The sequence below is a fragment of the Tiliqua scincoides genome, chromosome 5 (assembly GCF_035046505.1).
Source record: "Tiliqua scincoides isolate rTilSci1 chromosome 5, rTilSci1.hap2, whole genome shotgun sequence".
NCBI classification, from domain to species: domain Eukaryota; kingdom Metazoa; phylum Chordata; class Lepidosauria; order Squamata; family Scincidae; genus Tiliqua; species Tiliqua scincoides.
Genome location: NC_089825.1, coordinates 79,730,755 through 79,747,119, shown reverse-complemented (window position 1 = coordinate 79,747,119; position 16,365 = coordinate 79,730,755). Strand labels below are relative to the sequence as shown.

The 16,365-nt window shown below is 46.1% G+C and overlaps 1 protein-coding gene across 1 annotated transcript in view; it reads right to left on the bottom strand.

Moving 5' to 3' along the window:
- Window positions 1–1,501: 1,501 nt before the first annotated feature.
- Window positions 1,502–16,365, bottom strand: part of GOSR2 (golgi SNAP receptor complex member 2) — a 55,837-nt gene continuing 40,973 nt past the window's right edge. The window contains exon 7 of the mRNA XM_066626820.1: window positions 1,502–1,588. Coding sequence (XP_066482917.1) covers window positions 1,534–1,588 — 55 coding nt within the window. The 3' untranslated portion in view covers window positions 1,502–1,533. The remainder of the gene's footprint in view (window positions 1,589–16,365) is intronic.

Sequence of the window (16,365 nt, the reverse complement as noted above, 5' to 3'; positions counted from 1 at the left end):
TGCACCAATAGCTGAGCCACTGCCAGAATTTTTTTTTTTTTTTATTAGGGTCACTGAGTGAACAGGGGAGTTCTTTGGCTCTGTTAAGACAGAAATTGTAACTTGACCGCTAAACTTGTTGCTTGCTTTTGCTTTTCTGTGGCAACTTAGGCAGACTTTGGCTCAGTTGCCAGTTCTTCATTTATCAATGTTTCTTCACCATTCCATGTCTCTGGATTTGATGTCCAATTCCAGGCTCCCTTGCTGGCTGCAGAGCCTACGAACTTTACCACTGAGGCAAGAGAGGGAATGATGAGTGGGCCAGTAGCAGTTCAAAGAGAGCCTAAAAGGTGGTGTCTAGGTACTTTTTTTACAACCCTTAGGGCCCAATCCTATCCTGTTTTCCTGAGCTGATGCAGTTATGCCAGTAGGTGTGCACTGCATCCTGCAGTGGAGGGGCAGTCACTGGGGCCTCTTCAAGGTTCGGGAACATGCGTTCTCTTACCACGGGGCTGCATTCTGACTACAACAGAGCTGGAAAGTTGGATAGCATTGGGCCTTTAATCCCAATTAAATTGCACACTCCTTTTAATGATTCATTTGTTTTTCAAACTCAGAGAAAATGGCTGTCCTTTTTCCAGAGCATCAAGATCCTTTCTCTGAAGTAGGTTGCCACTGACCTCTGACCCAGAACTTGTTTGCAATACCAGCACTCATCTTTTGGCATACATGAACCAATAGTGTATATAAGCATGTGCAGAGTGCATTTTTCTCATAACCAGCCCTCAAGACTTCCAGATCAGAGGGGATGTTTCCCAGTCTGTCCCGATTTCCTGAACTCCATTTTATAAGTGAATAATTGATCTCAGAAAGCACTACACAAATTCTCAATGTTCCTATTGAGTTATCATACTCTTCCTCTAAAGATTTTAGAGCGAAATATATTGCATCTATTCTCTTTTATCAACCCTGTGTAGTTAGGTGGCTAGATACTAGTCCAAGGTTACTTAGTGAGCCAAGTGACTGAGCAGGGATGAACCCGATGCTCTCCCATTTCAGTCTCCCTGTTCTCTCCACCTTCTTGTAGTCCCCTTAAAGGGCAGAAGGATTATTTAGTTTGTTACATTTTCACAGTATCTGGGGCCATTTGGATTTTCTGCCTTGGGCACCGAAGTATCTTTAGCCATCTCTTGCTGGAGAATGCGAGTGAGTCAGATCAGGGAATGCCTGATGGAAATTACTCTTTCCCCTCCCACCATCCTTTTATCCCTGCCCACCTCCCCTCTTGCCTTCCTAGGTGGGGGGAAAAACAAATGTGGAGCATAGGAAGCCAGCCTTTCCCATTGTATTTCTATGGGCATTTGGAAAGCAAAAATTTTTGCTTTGTCATTTGGGGACAATCCCTAAAAGCCAATGTGATAGCAATGGATTGCTCTGACTTTTAATACATTCCAATGGTCATTCGAAAGGAACAAATGCATTTCAATGGCTGCTCATTGTCATTTGTTTTAATATGACCCACACAGATGAGTTTGATGGCACCTTTGGGGTTGGTTATAGTCTATGGGGTCTGTGAATCCCTTCCTTGGAGAGTACTGCAGCCAGCTCTCTAAAACAAAGAAAAACAGGTTTCAGACATCAATTGGAAGTTTTCTTGCATTGAAAAATGGGCTTATTGGCCTTCTTCATTTTTTTTTAAATAGAAAAATATGTTTAAGGTACACTCCTAACCAACTTTCCAGCCCTGGCATAGCTGTGCCAGTGTGGTGTGTGCTGCATCCTGCAGTTGGGGGGCAGTCACGGAGGCCTCCTCAAGGTAAGGCAAAGTTTGTTCCAAGGCAAGCCTTGGTAAGGCAAACCTTGGAGTTGCATTGTCCTTATGTCAGTGTTGCAAAGTTGGTTAAGACTGTGGCCTTAATCACAGGATTGTGCTATGCCATTTAATACTCTTCTCTGCATGAATGCTGTCTTTCTCTTTTTGGTCTTGAAGGGCTTGGTTTCTATGGAACAAATGGAGCAAGAAAACACCAGGTAACAATAAACTTTTAGGAAGTGTTTGCAGGTATGATACCACCCTGTTGCTTGAATATGTCAGGAAGATTGTATCTTAAGTTCCAGTTGATATTTCAAGGGCACTCAGAAAGAATGATCATAGCACAATCCTACACATGTTGCGTTCAATGGAGCTTACTCCCAGGAAAGTGTATATAGGACTACAGCTTCAGTGCAACACCCCACCCCACCCCCCACATGTCTGAAATTCTGATCTAAGAGACATTACCTGCAACTCTCACTTTCTGGACATTAAAATTTCAGAATCTAACATCCCTATTCTTTATTCAACTGCAAACACTAAACTTGGGATGCCACATGCAATGCGTATGTAGTTATATCTAATTAAACTAAAAACACACCCCTGTGTTTAAAGGTAACAGTGGTGGACAAATTGATGGCAAACAGAGATCTCCACAGTTTTAATCTCTCTTCTGGCATGACTCAATAGGAGACTTTAAGCAAGTCACTCCCTCTCAGTTTGTTGCAATGTGTGTGTGTGGGGGGGGGGGGTGATGATACTTGCCTTACAGCAGTGGTTTTCGCGCATTTAGCACCAGGACCCACTTTTTAGAATGAGAATCTTTCAGGACCCACCGAAACTGATGTCATGACTGAAAGTGACATCATCAGGCAGGAAAATTTTTAACAATCCTAGGCTGCAATCTTACCCATACTTACCGAGGCGTAAGTCCCATTCACTTTCATTGTTAAAAGCATATACACAGTAGCCTGTTCAAAGTACAGCCCAAACGCAGTCACATACCATAGTAGCATCAAGTGTAATTAATATATATATATTATATATAAATGAAATATTAAAATGAATGGGGACCCACCTGAAATTGGCACGCAACCCACCTAGTGGGTCCTGACCCACAGTTTGAGAAACATTGCCTTACAATGTTGTAAGGATTACATTGGGAAAATCCACATGAAGCACTTTGCACTCCCAAGAGCCATATAAATACTGTAACTTGTTACTAGTCTGTGATAGCTAAACTGGGGAAGCAAAGGCAAAAAAGTGACCTTGAATCGGCTGTCATAACTGATGGTTATTCAGCCCTGACCCAAACATGGTGGGTTCCTCTCCTGTTTGTTCACTTTTTTGCTGTCTCCATTGCTGCTTCAACAGCAACCACTGTCCTCACTGCCTCCACTGCAGAGCTTCTTCAACCCTCCTTGGCCCTAGCCTCACACTTTGCTTTTTGAGCAGACAGTGGCAGGCCCTGCAGAGAGGGGTGGAGATGTGGTTGGCTAAAGAGTGCCCACCTCCACTCTTTCATTCCAGCCTCTGTTCCCACCCCATGTCATTTCAAAAGGCAAAGTGGGAAACTGTAAGGGAGGGAGCGGGGAGTGTTTATAGTGACTTTTACTGCTGACACATAAATGTGGGAGCAGCCAGTGGGAGCAGTAGCTGCCTCTGGGTTAAGGGGGCTCATTAGCAGGCTAGCCTTGTACTTGCTTCTTAACAGCTGTTCACATGCAAACTGATTTACATGGATGGGAAGAAATTGTTTTGTTCCTAAAGCATTTTCCTTTCCACAAAACCTCTAGGTGATTCTTAAAGCATCGCTTGGTGTTCTCAACACCCTTGCAGACGTTTCTGAAGACGTGGTGCACGGGCAAGGGGAAAAGAAGCTGATCATTTCTACTTCCAGCATGGAGCTGCTAAATCACATCTTGAAACATGTCACGTACACCAACACCAAATATCTACTAGGTGCAGTTGATGTGGGTGAGTGGGACGGCTACTGCTAGACTAGTCCTCTAACTTGTGGGGAGTTTTGGCCTTTAATTGGCCATCTCTGGCTTGTTGGACCTCTGCCCTGTCCTGTTTGAAATAAACAGGAACTGCAGAGCATGCAGTGACTGCACTGCTTATTTCAAACAGGATGGCACAGAAGAAGACAATAGCTGAAGGTAAAGGGGAACGTGGGCTCTGGATCACCACACCTTGCTCACCCTGCTGCTGTTGTAAGCAACCAGGAGGGAGTGCCAGAGGAGTAGATGGTGGTGATAGTGGGTGGTGGAATCTTATGTATTTATTTGAGGGAGTGCATACCAGGGACATGCAAGCAGGGGAGGTAGAGCCTCCCCTGTCATACCTAAGCCTCCCCTGTGATCGTGCAACCACTCAGAAACTAGGTGGAGCACAAGCGCAATCATGGGCAGGAGGTCTGGTCTAGAGGGTAGAGCCTTCCTCTGCCTGAAGATAACATCCACAAGGTCGCCAGTTCGAGGCCACCAGCGCCGTGCGACCTTGGAGCAGCTGACAAGCTGAAGCCGAGCGATTCCATCTGCTCTGAGTGTGGGAGGATGGAGGCCAGAATGTGAAGCCAGATTGGAATGAAACACCTGAATGTAGTGGTTCTTGAAAGAAAGAACCTTCTTTCAAATTGTAAAAATCCCTATTTAATAGGGATTTAATAAAGCCTGCCTATGTAAACCGCCTTGAATAAAGTCTTGAATAAAGACCAAGAAAGGCGGTATATAAATACCTGTTGTTGTTGTTGTTGTTGTTGTTGTTGTTGTTGTTGTTATTGTTATTATTGTTATTATTATTATGGGGGAGGCTGAGCGCTTGCTGCTGCAGCTGTAGTCACTTCTTGTGTAATAACAGGCATGGGCCAGCCCTGTATAGGATTTTGTTACACGGAAAGACAAGAGTTGTAACAGCAAGCACTCAGCTTCCCCTGTGGTTGTGCGAACACTGATGCTTATTCTGGGTAGCCTGCCAGAATGCCTTGCAGTGCCATGGCAAGTGCCTCCCCAGCCATTCACTTCACTGCTTATCACTGGTGCGTACTAGCAGGGGCAGCAAAGCTGCCCCTAATTCAAGAGGCAGATTCACTCAAGTTTACAGTCTTCGTAATTGTGGTAAGAGCAGTCTTGGGAAAGGGTGTATTACCTAGCAAGAGACTCTGAAAATGTAAGGTTGGAGGCTGGGTGGGTGTTCCAGCATTCATATGGCAGAGCTTGCATGTTCCTGTGAGGAGGGATGGGTAAAAGGAGATGGATTTCTTCTCCAAGGATCATTGAAACTAGGAGGAGCAGCCATGCAATTGAGAACTAACCCTCTCTGTTGCTTTTCAGTAAACTTTTCAACAAGAACTCATCTTGTTAGATTTCCTGTGACCATCCAACAGCCAGCAATTCCTAAGCTGTTTGACCCGGGACCAGGTGAGCTTTTGGTCCTGGCTCTAGTGCCAATATGACTTGCTATTACCTCTCCTCAGGCAAAAGAAGTCAAGAAAGCAGATCTATTTTACTTTTCACATTTTACACACCAGTGGCAATCCTAGCCACTGTGCTGCCCAGTGCCAGGACTGCAGATTGCCACCCCCCATCAAGTTGATTCCCCTCCCCCACTGGGGGCCTTCTGAGGCCTCTGGAGGGCCTTTAAAGTGCACTTCCAGTATTTGCCGGAAAACTGGAAATGACATTTTATAGCCTTTTGAGGGCTGGGGAGGCTGCATGCAGCATCCTCCAACTCTCTAAAGGCTCCGGGGCAGGGAGGGGAAGGTGGTGGGGGGGGGCAAGGAAGGTGCGGCCACCCCTGCAGGCGTGGCACTCCAGGTACCACATTAGCTCCATACCAGTGGTTCTCACACATTTAGCACCGGGACCCACCTTTTAGAATGAGAATCTGTCTGGACCCACCAGAAGTGATATCATGACCGGAAGTGACATCATAAAACAGGAACATTTTTAACAATCCTACCCACACTTACCCAGGAGTAAGTCCCATTTACTATCATTGTTAAAAGAATATACATAGTAACTTGTTAAAAGTACAGGTCTGTAACATTTCTCCAAAAGCAGACTCATACCATTGTAGCATCAAATCTACTATATTAAAAAGAAAATATTGAAATGAATAGGGACCCACCTGAAATTGGCTCATGACCCACCTAGTGGGTCCCAACCCACAGTTTGAGAAACACTGCTCCATACTATAGAGTTTCCCCAAACAGCCACTAGCTGTATGATAGGTTATGAGAACCACTCAGCACTTGCCAGTTACACATATGCAAGCACCCACAGTGAAAAGAACAACCCTGGAAGAACATGACCTCTTAGGAAGATGCCTAACTTAAGCTGTGGTCAGAAATATTTCTACCCATGTGGGATTCAAGAGAGAGTGACACTCAGAGTGCAGTGTGTAGAGGTCGCCTCCCCATGTGACTGTTTGTGTAAGCTTCCACTTTATTCCTCCCTTTTCATGTTTCAGATAACAACATTGCTAGCCTGGTGACCGTCACAACAAAGACTTTCTTGCGCTACCACAAGCTGCGGGTCCTCATCAAGAGCTTAAGGAAGTACTACTCAGATCTCAAGCTAATTGTGGCAGACGACAGCGAGCATCCGGAGAAGATTGAAGAGGCAAACGTTGAGCAATACATTATGCCTTTTGGAAAGGTACCCACATGTAGAGGGGTTTGCTGCTGCTGCTTCCGTTCTGCACACTGGTGGTGAGTGGGATTTCCTGGTAAGATTTACAGCTGTATGATAGCTACATGGCAGAGGGAAGCTGGACAGGTAATATTGTTCTGTACACTTACAAGCCTCCAGTCCACCTCCCAACTATAGTTAACTATAGAGATAACTGGAAATTCTCTTAAAATCAGCTAGGGCTGGAGCTGCTCAGAACAGGGGTACTTAGAAGCTGCCTTTTTTAGAGTCAAGCCTGTGGTTCATCTAGGTCACGATTGCCTTCTCTGACTGGCAGCAGATCTCCAGGGTTTCAGACAGGTGTCTTTCACTGCCCTACCTGGAGATGCCACGATTTGGACTAGGACCTTCTGTATGCACAGCAGAGACTCTGTCACTGAGCTGTAGCTGCAACTTCATCACCCATGTGACAGTGGTTCTCAAACTTTCTTCCCTTTTTGAAGAAACTAAGAGAGAGAGGTTGGGAGGGAGTGGGATGGTCAGCAAAGGATCAAATGGCTAGGCAAGGTGCTTCTTGCATGCATTTGACTGCCTCACAGTACCATCAAGCTGAGGCCATGAGTACCAGGAGAACTGGGTGTTCAACCAGATATACCAAGATTGGAGCTGCTTTTTCAGCTTGCCCTATAATGTGAGTGCAACTGATTAGTGGGGCAAGGGAGGCTCTGATTAGAAGCAGACAAGAGCAGGTTAGCACTTGCGTGTGCTTTTTGCATACACGCCTCCCCCTCCTCTCTTTGCAGCAAAACCCTGGCATGCATTTCTGTCTCTCTAGCAGAAGCAGTTTGATGACTTTGTCAACCAGACATGTGCAGGAGGAAAGTTCTGTGGCCTGTTTGGTGCTCAGTGCCTGACTCTTGCTGCCTTGGGTGACATTCTAGTGCAAGCAAGCAAACACACCTAACTCCCTTCATCCCAATCACTGCAGACACTAGCCAATCTCACAGATAAGTTGCGGGCAGGTTCTGAGGCAAGAATTTTCTATGACCCTTGGATAAGTCGGGGTCATAAACTTAGAGGAGGTGTCTCACTATAGTTTTGTCTGATTTTACCTGAGGCCAGATTCTGAAAAATAACCTACCAGTAATTGTTACCTAAGAACTGACAGTCTCTAATTTATTAAAAACATAGTAAAAGATCATAAGATACATTTTTATTCATTAACTTTTAAATTCTGGTCTTCACCATCTTTTTGCAAACACTATCAGAGAGTAACTGCACTGTACACAACAAAGAACAGTGGTTCCCAACCTGGGGTTCATGTACCCCCAGGGACACTTGATAAGACTTTTAGGGGTACTTGAAAGAGAATGGAATAATGACAGAAAATAATGGCAGTGCTCCAGAAAGCCTTCCAGGGCCAGCAAGGCAGGAAGGGAGGTAGCTAGTTGACTGTGAAAGCCCCTCCAATAGCTAATTTTTGGTGATCAATTCATGTATGAACCAGTGATTGAAAACCAGCACAGGAAAAAAGCTGAAACATAAAAAAGTGATCTATCACCCAGAATTTCTCAGAACACTTCTGGTGCAAAACAGTGCAAAGGCAGAGTCTTCAAATAGATAAAGAGAGAAAATACTGTGATGAAGACATGGGTTTTCATAGAGAGGAAATGAGGGCTTGTTAATTACAAACATTTTGCTAATATGAAGGGTACAGTTTATGTGAATGGGCTGCCAAGGGATATGCAAGTGAAACAGGTTGGGAACCGATGCAGGAGAAGCATGAATCAAAACCACCATTAAGATGTCTGGTGTGTTAAGCCAGAAGCTCTTCATAGAATATGCAACTTGTAACACATAACTGGGAGTGTGTAATTCAATTCACAGCAGAGACAAGCAACAGTGAATGGCTGTGACCAAGTGAAGCTGCACATAGTTGCTACCCTATTTACTCAGGAGCAGACCCATTGCTTTCCCTGGGTGTTATTCTTAAGCAATGGTGCACTAAATTGCAACTTCTGAGACATTTGAGGGAGCGTTTCCACTTTCAGGGAGGTGCATGCTGAAGCTGGAACAAGCCCACCCTCACCTGGTATGAGGACTGTTTCTTCAGCTTGATTTACAGCAGGATCAAGACTGTCAGGGGGGTTTCACTCTTAAAGAAGTGGGGTGATAAGAAGTCTTTTATTTAGCAGGGGGAGAGTAACTGGCCCACTTCACCCCAGCAGTGTCTTTTCTAGTGGCTGTCTGCTGGTGTTGCATCTTTTTAGATTGTGAGCCCTTTTGGGACAGGGAGCCATTAGATATTTGATTTTCTCTGTAAACCGCTTTGTGAAGGTTTTGTTGAAAAGCGGTATATAAATACTGTTGTTGTTGTTGATAATGTATGAATGGAAACTCTGACTGTCTGCTGCTCTAATCAGTTTCCTGGTCAGTTTCCCTGATGGAGTGGCTTGTAAAGAGAGAAAGTGGTACAGTGGGGAAGGGAAAAGAGAAGGGAGGCACAGCTGGCGAGAAGGGGGAGAAAACAGTTCAACAGAGTGAAGGCGGGTGGAGGGAAGAGAGAGAAGCTGGGGCTGAAGGGCAGGGAGAAGCAGGCAGTGCAGGAGTGGGGGTGGGCGGGAGGGAAGGAGGCTGTGTGGGGGGCTCTCCTCCTCCCTCTCCCTCTGAAGAAGCAGATGCAGAGCTGCAGACTCTGCATGAAGAAGCAGCCCTCCCGTCTCTCCCCCCCCCCATCTTCAAGCTACAATCCTTTCCTGGGAGTAAGCTCCATTGACAAGAATGGGACTTACTTCTGAGTAGACATGCACAGGTTTGGGCTCAAAGGCTGCCATCCTATCCACACTTTTCTGATAGTAAGCCCCATTGACGATAATGGGACTTACTTCCGAGCAGACACACGCGGGCCTGCGCTCTAGGTTCCTGCTCCCTTGCTCCCCTTTCATGTTCTTGCAAAGTCTAGTGGGGGGGGGGAGGAAGTCAGAGCTGAGGAGACCAGGCTCCAGGAGCCTGAGGGGGCGGGACTGCAATGCCTGGGGGCAGCAAGGAGGAGGAAGTGGCAGGTGAGTTGAACAGCTCTGTCAGGCTCCTGGCTTGAGCTGTGGAGTCTCGTGCTTGCCAAGCGTGCAGTGGGGGGGGGGGCAGGTGGCGCGTCACGTGAAACAGCCCGGACCCTGAGTGACTTCGCAGATAAGGCGAAGGGTTGATTCACCAGCGATCTGTTGGAACAAATTCTTTGCCCTATAGGTGAGTATCTAAGGTATTTTCAGAAAGAAAAAAGAAGGGATACCAGGCTTAGCCCACCTCCCTCCCAAAGTATCATACATGTAATGGGAAGCAGCAGGCAACAGCCAGTAAGTCAAAGGAGCCGCGGGTCGATAAAGTTTGGGAACCACTTACTGCCCATATGGGTACACTGGTCTCTGAATCACAGGGACCCAAGGGTTCTGGCACTCCTTTTTTTTCTTCCAGCATATTTCACAACCCTCCTTCCTGCTCATTTCTTCCACGTTCCTCTTCTTGGGTAGTTCAGTGTTTCTGATGTACCACCTGAAATAGCCCGAGATCTTGGAAGGGAGAGAGGCATATTAAAGGAGAATGATAGGTGGGAAAATGCCTCTCTGTTCCAGGAGTTGTCTTCATCTCTTCCTCTGATGGTCTGGAGGGAAAGGTTTCATGGTCATGGGAGAGAAGACAAGGAGTAGAGAGATTTTGCAGCAATTCATCTGGTTGTTCGTATGACTCTGATAGCATGGAAGCCAACTAACCTCGGTTGATCCTGTTGTAGGATCATTAATACCTTCTGCATTATCTACGGCAGTAGCCTAGAGCTAGGATCCACCTAAAACTCCAAACTGCAGCACAGCCTGCAACGTGGTGCCTATCTGCAAGAGCCCAGCGGGTGAGGGGGTGGACAAGTGAGTGGGTATATATCCAGTTTTCTATATCTATGGCAGCCCTGTTGCTGTGTCATCCTGCCTCTTCTTTCCTACCAAGCCAATGGAAGGAGGAAAGGAGGGCAGATAGTGGCATGACAACAGCATGCACTGAGTTTTGAAAGGTTGAAGGAGGAGAGGAGGCAAAAGGACAAGGTGGCCAGCATGTCACGGCAAGTGAGCGCAGTCCTGTGAATGGGAGATGAAGGAGGTCCACTGAAGACTGGAGAGCTTGGCCAAAGCAGCCCTACCAAATTCAATGTTTCTTGAGGGATTGAACTCATGTAGTACTCCCCAGCTCTGGTCACTGTTCAAAGAGAGCCTCAAAACAAAATGGTGGCAGCAGCATTGCTACAATCCACTTGTTTGTGTTGTTATCCATTTCTGTGTCCCGACCTACCTGTTGAAGACCTCTGATCTGAAGACTGAAGTGCTAAAGAAAGGAGCAATTGATAGCATATCGAGAATAGAGCACATGTCCTGGGTGCCACTTGAAGGGGGGGGGGCATCAGCCACTGCTGAGAGTGCATTCACACTCCAGTTGTTTCCCGAGTCAGGAAGCAAATGTCTCATGGGCACTCACAGTGGCAACTGCTGCTGTGAGTGCACTCGCGTTCCAGCTGCCCATGACTCAGGAAGAGGCTGTGAGAACTTGGAAGTGATCTCCTGATGTTGCATGAAATCATGTTTCTGCCCAAGACACCACAGCCCCTGGGTATGCCACTGGAAGTAGTACCAGTGTTGCCACACTGACAGAGTGATGTAAGAATGGAGCCTTGGGGAGGAACCAAGCATGAACTTTCCCCATGTACTACGGAGCTTCTTGCGATAACCCCTATGGAAAACAAGAAGGAGCAGCACAGCAGGGACTCTTGCACCACCAGAGCAATGCAAGAAGCATTGCTTGAGGCATGTGTATGGTATTTCTTTTGGATGACTCAATTTAGCTAGGGAGCTGCTACTTACTGATGATGTTACAAAAGTCAGAAAACAAGCAGGCCCATTAATTGTGATGTTGGGGCTACCAGGCCATGTCCAAGCCAGCTCCATCTCTTCTCCTTCTGAAGCCTCGCTTTGGAATGTTTTGCCAAAGTTTACACACACTTGCCTGGGCTCCAGTGCAGTGTCTGGTTGTGAGGTGGAATGGCTTTCTGATTTCCATGGGAAGTGAGGTCACTTTTACGGAAAGGAATCCTTACTGCACGTTCATAACTGAGAACATCTTCTGTGTCTCCTTCTGTCCTATCCTGGCTTGTTTTGCAGGGCTGGTTTGCTGGAAGAAATCTGGCCATCTCTCAGGTCACGACCAAATACTACCTCTGGGTGGATGACGACTTTCTGTTCACTCAAAACACCAAAATTGAGAAACTGGTGGATGTTTTGGAGAACAGCGACTTGGATTTGGTAGGCAATTATCTTCCTTGTCCCCCGATTTTCGCTATGTCCTGTGCTACTGTCTTATTTTGACTCATGTCTTAACTTATATTGTATCCCTGGAAGAAATCGCCCTTTAACTTTCATGGGTCTGAATGCTCATCTACAAGGAGACTGATGTCTGACAGTGATTGGTTTCGTGAGTCAATACAGAATAAAGAGACAGCGCTTCTGGCTGAGAGCCTGTCTCTTTAATGCCTGCTTAACATGATCAAAACTACCTCAATTGTGGGACTGTTTCCCAGGAGGAGGGTAACAGTACACTATTCCATTGTCATGGCCTGGGTATTACTCTCAGGAATGTAACAGTGTTGTGCAAGAATGAAATTTGTTACTGGATGTAGAATTCAGCAGCCTAAGAATTTCAGCATCTTCTCCCATTCCTTCTTTTAATAGCTTTTGGTGGAAAAAAAGGTTCAAAATATGTCAGCAGTGGTGAAATTCTTGGGAATGAGAATGTCCTAGTTTTCTATTTTTTATTTTATTCTTCACTTTTTATTATTTTTCACCCTTTCTCCAAGGAGCTCAGGGTGGTGTACATAGTTATTCCCTTTTGTCCTCACAACAACTCTCTGAAGTAGGTGAGGCTGTGAGATCATACCTGGCCCAAGGTCACCCAGGAAGCTTCTTGGTTTAATAGGGATTTGAATCTGGCCCTTCAAGGTTGAAGTCCAACTCCCAAACCACTTCCTGGCTCTTGGGATGATGAACATGGGGCCCTTTGTACTTCCTATCTTGTCCTTCCATGTGGTTGGTGGAGATGGAAGGAATTGCATGTTGTAGGGGAAGCTTGCCTCACACCATGAGTAGAGTTGGAGGTCAGCCAGGTGGGGCATTGGCTAGCTTGTCTGACTCCTCAGTTTCACAGATAGTGCCCAATGCACCATCAAGGGGCAGGTGAGAGCACCATGGGGCTTTGCTCCAGAACCCTCACTAACTTGGTGCCAACGCTGTCTTTGGCTACCACAGAGCTGGCCTGAGGCCTCCCCCGTGGCTGGGGAGTGTGCCAAATGCTGCTTCCCCTTAGTGACATGTTCCTACTCACTGATTGCAACAGACTTCTCAGAATACAACATAAAAAATATTGACTACAACCATTCCTGGTGTCCTGAATGCCTATTTGATGCCTTCAGCTACCACAGAGCTGGCCCACAGCCTCCCCATGGCTGGTGCAGCATGACTGAGAGCCCGTATGTTGGTTTATAGGTTGGAGGCAGTGTGAATGGGAATACCTTCCATTTTAAGATGCACTATGAAGAAGGAGAAGACAGTGGTTGCCTACACCTGAGATCTGGCTCCTATCACCGCTTGGAAGGCTTTCCAAACTGCGTGGTTACCAGTGTTGTGGTTAACTTCTTCCTCGCTCGCACAGAGGAGAGCAGGCGTGTTGGTTTTGACCCTAAGTTGCACAGAGTGGCTCATTCAGGTAATGTCTCATATCTATGTGCCTACCTCTAGGAGTTTTTGTGTGTGTTGTAAGTATGGTAGCAACACCAACACTAAGTTGCTGGAAATCCTGAATCAAAGCCCTACATTTGCCCAGCAAACCCCACTTACTGGTGACAACAGCAGGCAGTGGCTCCTCCCACCAGCACAGACGAGGGGAATCTGCAGTGGCCAATGCTGCCCCAGAGGTAACTCATATGAGCCCCTCTGTGTATGTATGGTCTACAGTGTTCTTGATAAATCCCAAGCACCACAGCTTTCAGTTTCTGAAGCTTTATTGCTAGGACTCATGGTTGCATAAGCCTCCTTGAAATTCCTCAAGTTTGTGATTTCATGAACCTGAATCCTGATGTGAGAACTCTCCAAGCAACACTTCTCAGGCAAAAGACAAGATGCAATGTTCATCTTGTCTTGCAGTGTCTTGCAATGTTCAAGATGCAATGTCCTGAGGATCAAGCTGCTTACAAGAACAGAGATGAAGTAGCGTTTAAGGCCTGAGCCTCATACCAAAACGGCAGCAGCATCATTGTGAGAGATGCCAAGGTAGCCAGAACAAAAAAGTGTTGGGTGAAGGAGGGGGAGAAATGGGCAAATGTCCTCTTGATTTGCAGCATTGATTCTAAGGTTAGTTTTTTAATTTTTTAGTTTTTTAATTTTTTTTCCTGGGCAGCACAATCCTAACTGGGCTGCAGGAATAAAAAATGCTCAGCATTCACACACTTCTGCTGTTGCAGAATGGCTGCCGACAGTGAGCGGCAGCCATTTTGCATTCATTCAGTGACCATTTTGCGAGCGCTACTGCAAGAGACCATTACCTGTTCCGAACAGGTAAGTCAGTGGCAGGGGCAGAGCTGGGGGGGAGGAACGGGGGAAGGGAAGCTGTGGGAATTGATGGATCCTGTGGCAAAAGAGTTCAACATTGAATGTTGCATAACCGACTTATTTCTCCTTCACCTCCCTTTGCCCAATGTTCTCTTCAGAATTTTTTATCGATGCACTGGGGGTCTTACGAGTTGGCTCCTGCAGTGATGTTTCTATAGGACACCAGCCAACAGACTCTGCAACTGACCTTCACCTAGCTGCTGTTGAGAAAACATATGGTTCATTCCGGCTCAATTCACAGGAACTGATCAGGTTTAAACTGGCTTTACATTACTTTAAGAACAGATTGAAATGCTTCACAAAGGGATGACAGCCATCTTCCATCTCCACCATCCCAGCTGTGATGTTGCTGGAAGGACTGATGGCCTTGATTCAGAGGTTTTGGAGATCTCGTTCTAGGAATCACCTGGCCAGACAAGTTCTAAATTTGCTGAATGGAAACTGCAGTTCTGCTTTGCAACTAATTTTGTGGGTTGTTCCCACTTGGGTAGTTCTCACAGCAAGACCGTGCTGTGTCTGTTTGAAGGGTTGCTGTGTTGTTGTTTTTTTTCCTTGTTTCAGATTCAATACAGAAGGCAAACTGGTAAATCCTGTGTGTTGAGACAGCCATTTTGCATCTACTCTGAGTAAAAGATAATGTGCTATCATGGCACCTAAGGCAGAAGAGGTGAAACCCAGGGGCACAATTTACTACTTGTTTTACCTGGCACTCATTTCCATGGTGATTGTGTCCCCCATTAGTTGTGCTGTTGTTGTTTTTAAAAGTTTAGCTAATTTGAGAATAAAAATATTACCTTCATTGGGCATGCTTATTTAAGGTTGCAATGGGCACTTTTCTGATTGCATATGGATATGGTTTATATTTTTAAAAAGCGCATCTCTGGTTGACAAAAGCCTCTTTTCTGCTCCCTTATAATTTAAAAGAGCTAGTGAGTGTGGCAATTTATTCTGCTATTTACCTAGTATGGTGTCAAAACTGGGAGACTGAGGTCTGTGTTCAATCTCCATCTGCCATAGTCAGTAATTGTAGGGTTGGGTCCCATCGAAACTTGCAACTTGACTGCATTTTTAAGGGCACAAAGAGCAAGTTGTAGGAACGTGCAGAACATTTGGGAAAGAGGAAGGAAGCACACAGTTATATGAGTAAAAGCCAAAAGTTGTGACCACTTCCTAAAAACTGGTTTAGAACCCTATATTATTCCTGAATGGGGGGAGGTTCTCACACTTTTAGCACCGGGACCCACTTTTTTTGAATGAGAAACTGTTGGGACAGATGGCCTGGGTGACAGATGGCCTAGGTACACCACTGCCACCAGATTCAACTTTTCTTAGGCATTGTTAACAAGGGAAATACCACCCTTCCTACAAAGTCAAGGCAGCATCCATAGCTCCTCCCCTCAGTCGCTGTCAGGAATGCTAGGGATATGCCGGTTTGCCCTCTCACCACTAGCAAAGCAGTGTAGGAGTGCGTTTGAAGCAAGCAGTCCCAAGAAGAAACACACAGCTGCATGTTCCTTTCAGCAAGTAGACTTGTACTGAAGACAGTTTCAGCAAAACAAAAGGCTTATCAGGAACACAGCAAAAATAATAATAATAACACAGCAAAAATAATAATAATAATAATACGCAGCAGAGTAGAAACAGCACGATAGCACACACCAGCAATGACTTCAACAGCACCTCTCCCAGCCACCAACCACGAACAACCCACGCCACATAGCTTCCAGTGTCTGTTTATATATTGGAGCCTGCCAATCACAGAGCAGGTGACCTCACTGTCTTGTAACTAATATTCCACAGTATTGCTTCAGCTGACTCCACAGGTGCACATTCATGGTGACTCAGCACTTTTCTTCTTGTCTTAGTCACATGATACAGGCAGTGTTTACAATTTCCTCCCATGTAGGTTTACCAAATAACCTCAGTGCTTTATCATTATCCAGGCTGAAAAAATTCCTTTTGTGCCGGATGCAGCACAGACCTTGACAGTCGCATACAACTCTGTGAGGCAGGTGATGCAGTGAGAGAGAAAGAGAGAGAGAGAGAGTGTGTGTGTCTGGTCCGAGGCCACCACAAAACCCCATGGATGAGCAGGGGTCTGAACCTGACCCTCCGGGCCTGAGCCTGGACCACCAAACCATCCTGGCTCTCCAATCAGAAGCCTGAGGGAGGGAAAAATCCTTTGGACCAACAATGCCAGTCTCACTGAGTGACCTCCAAATGCTGACAATGCTCCCTTCTG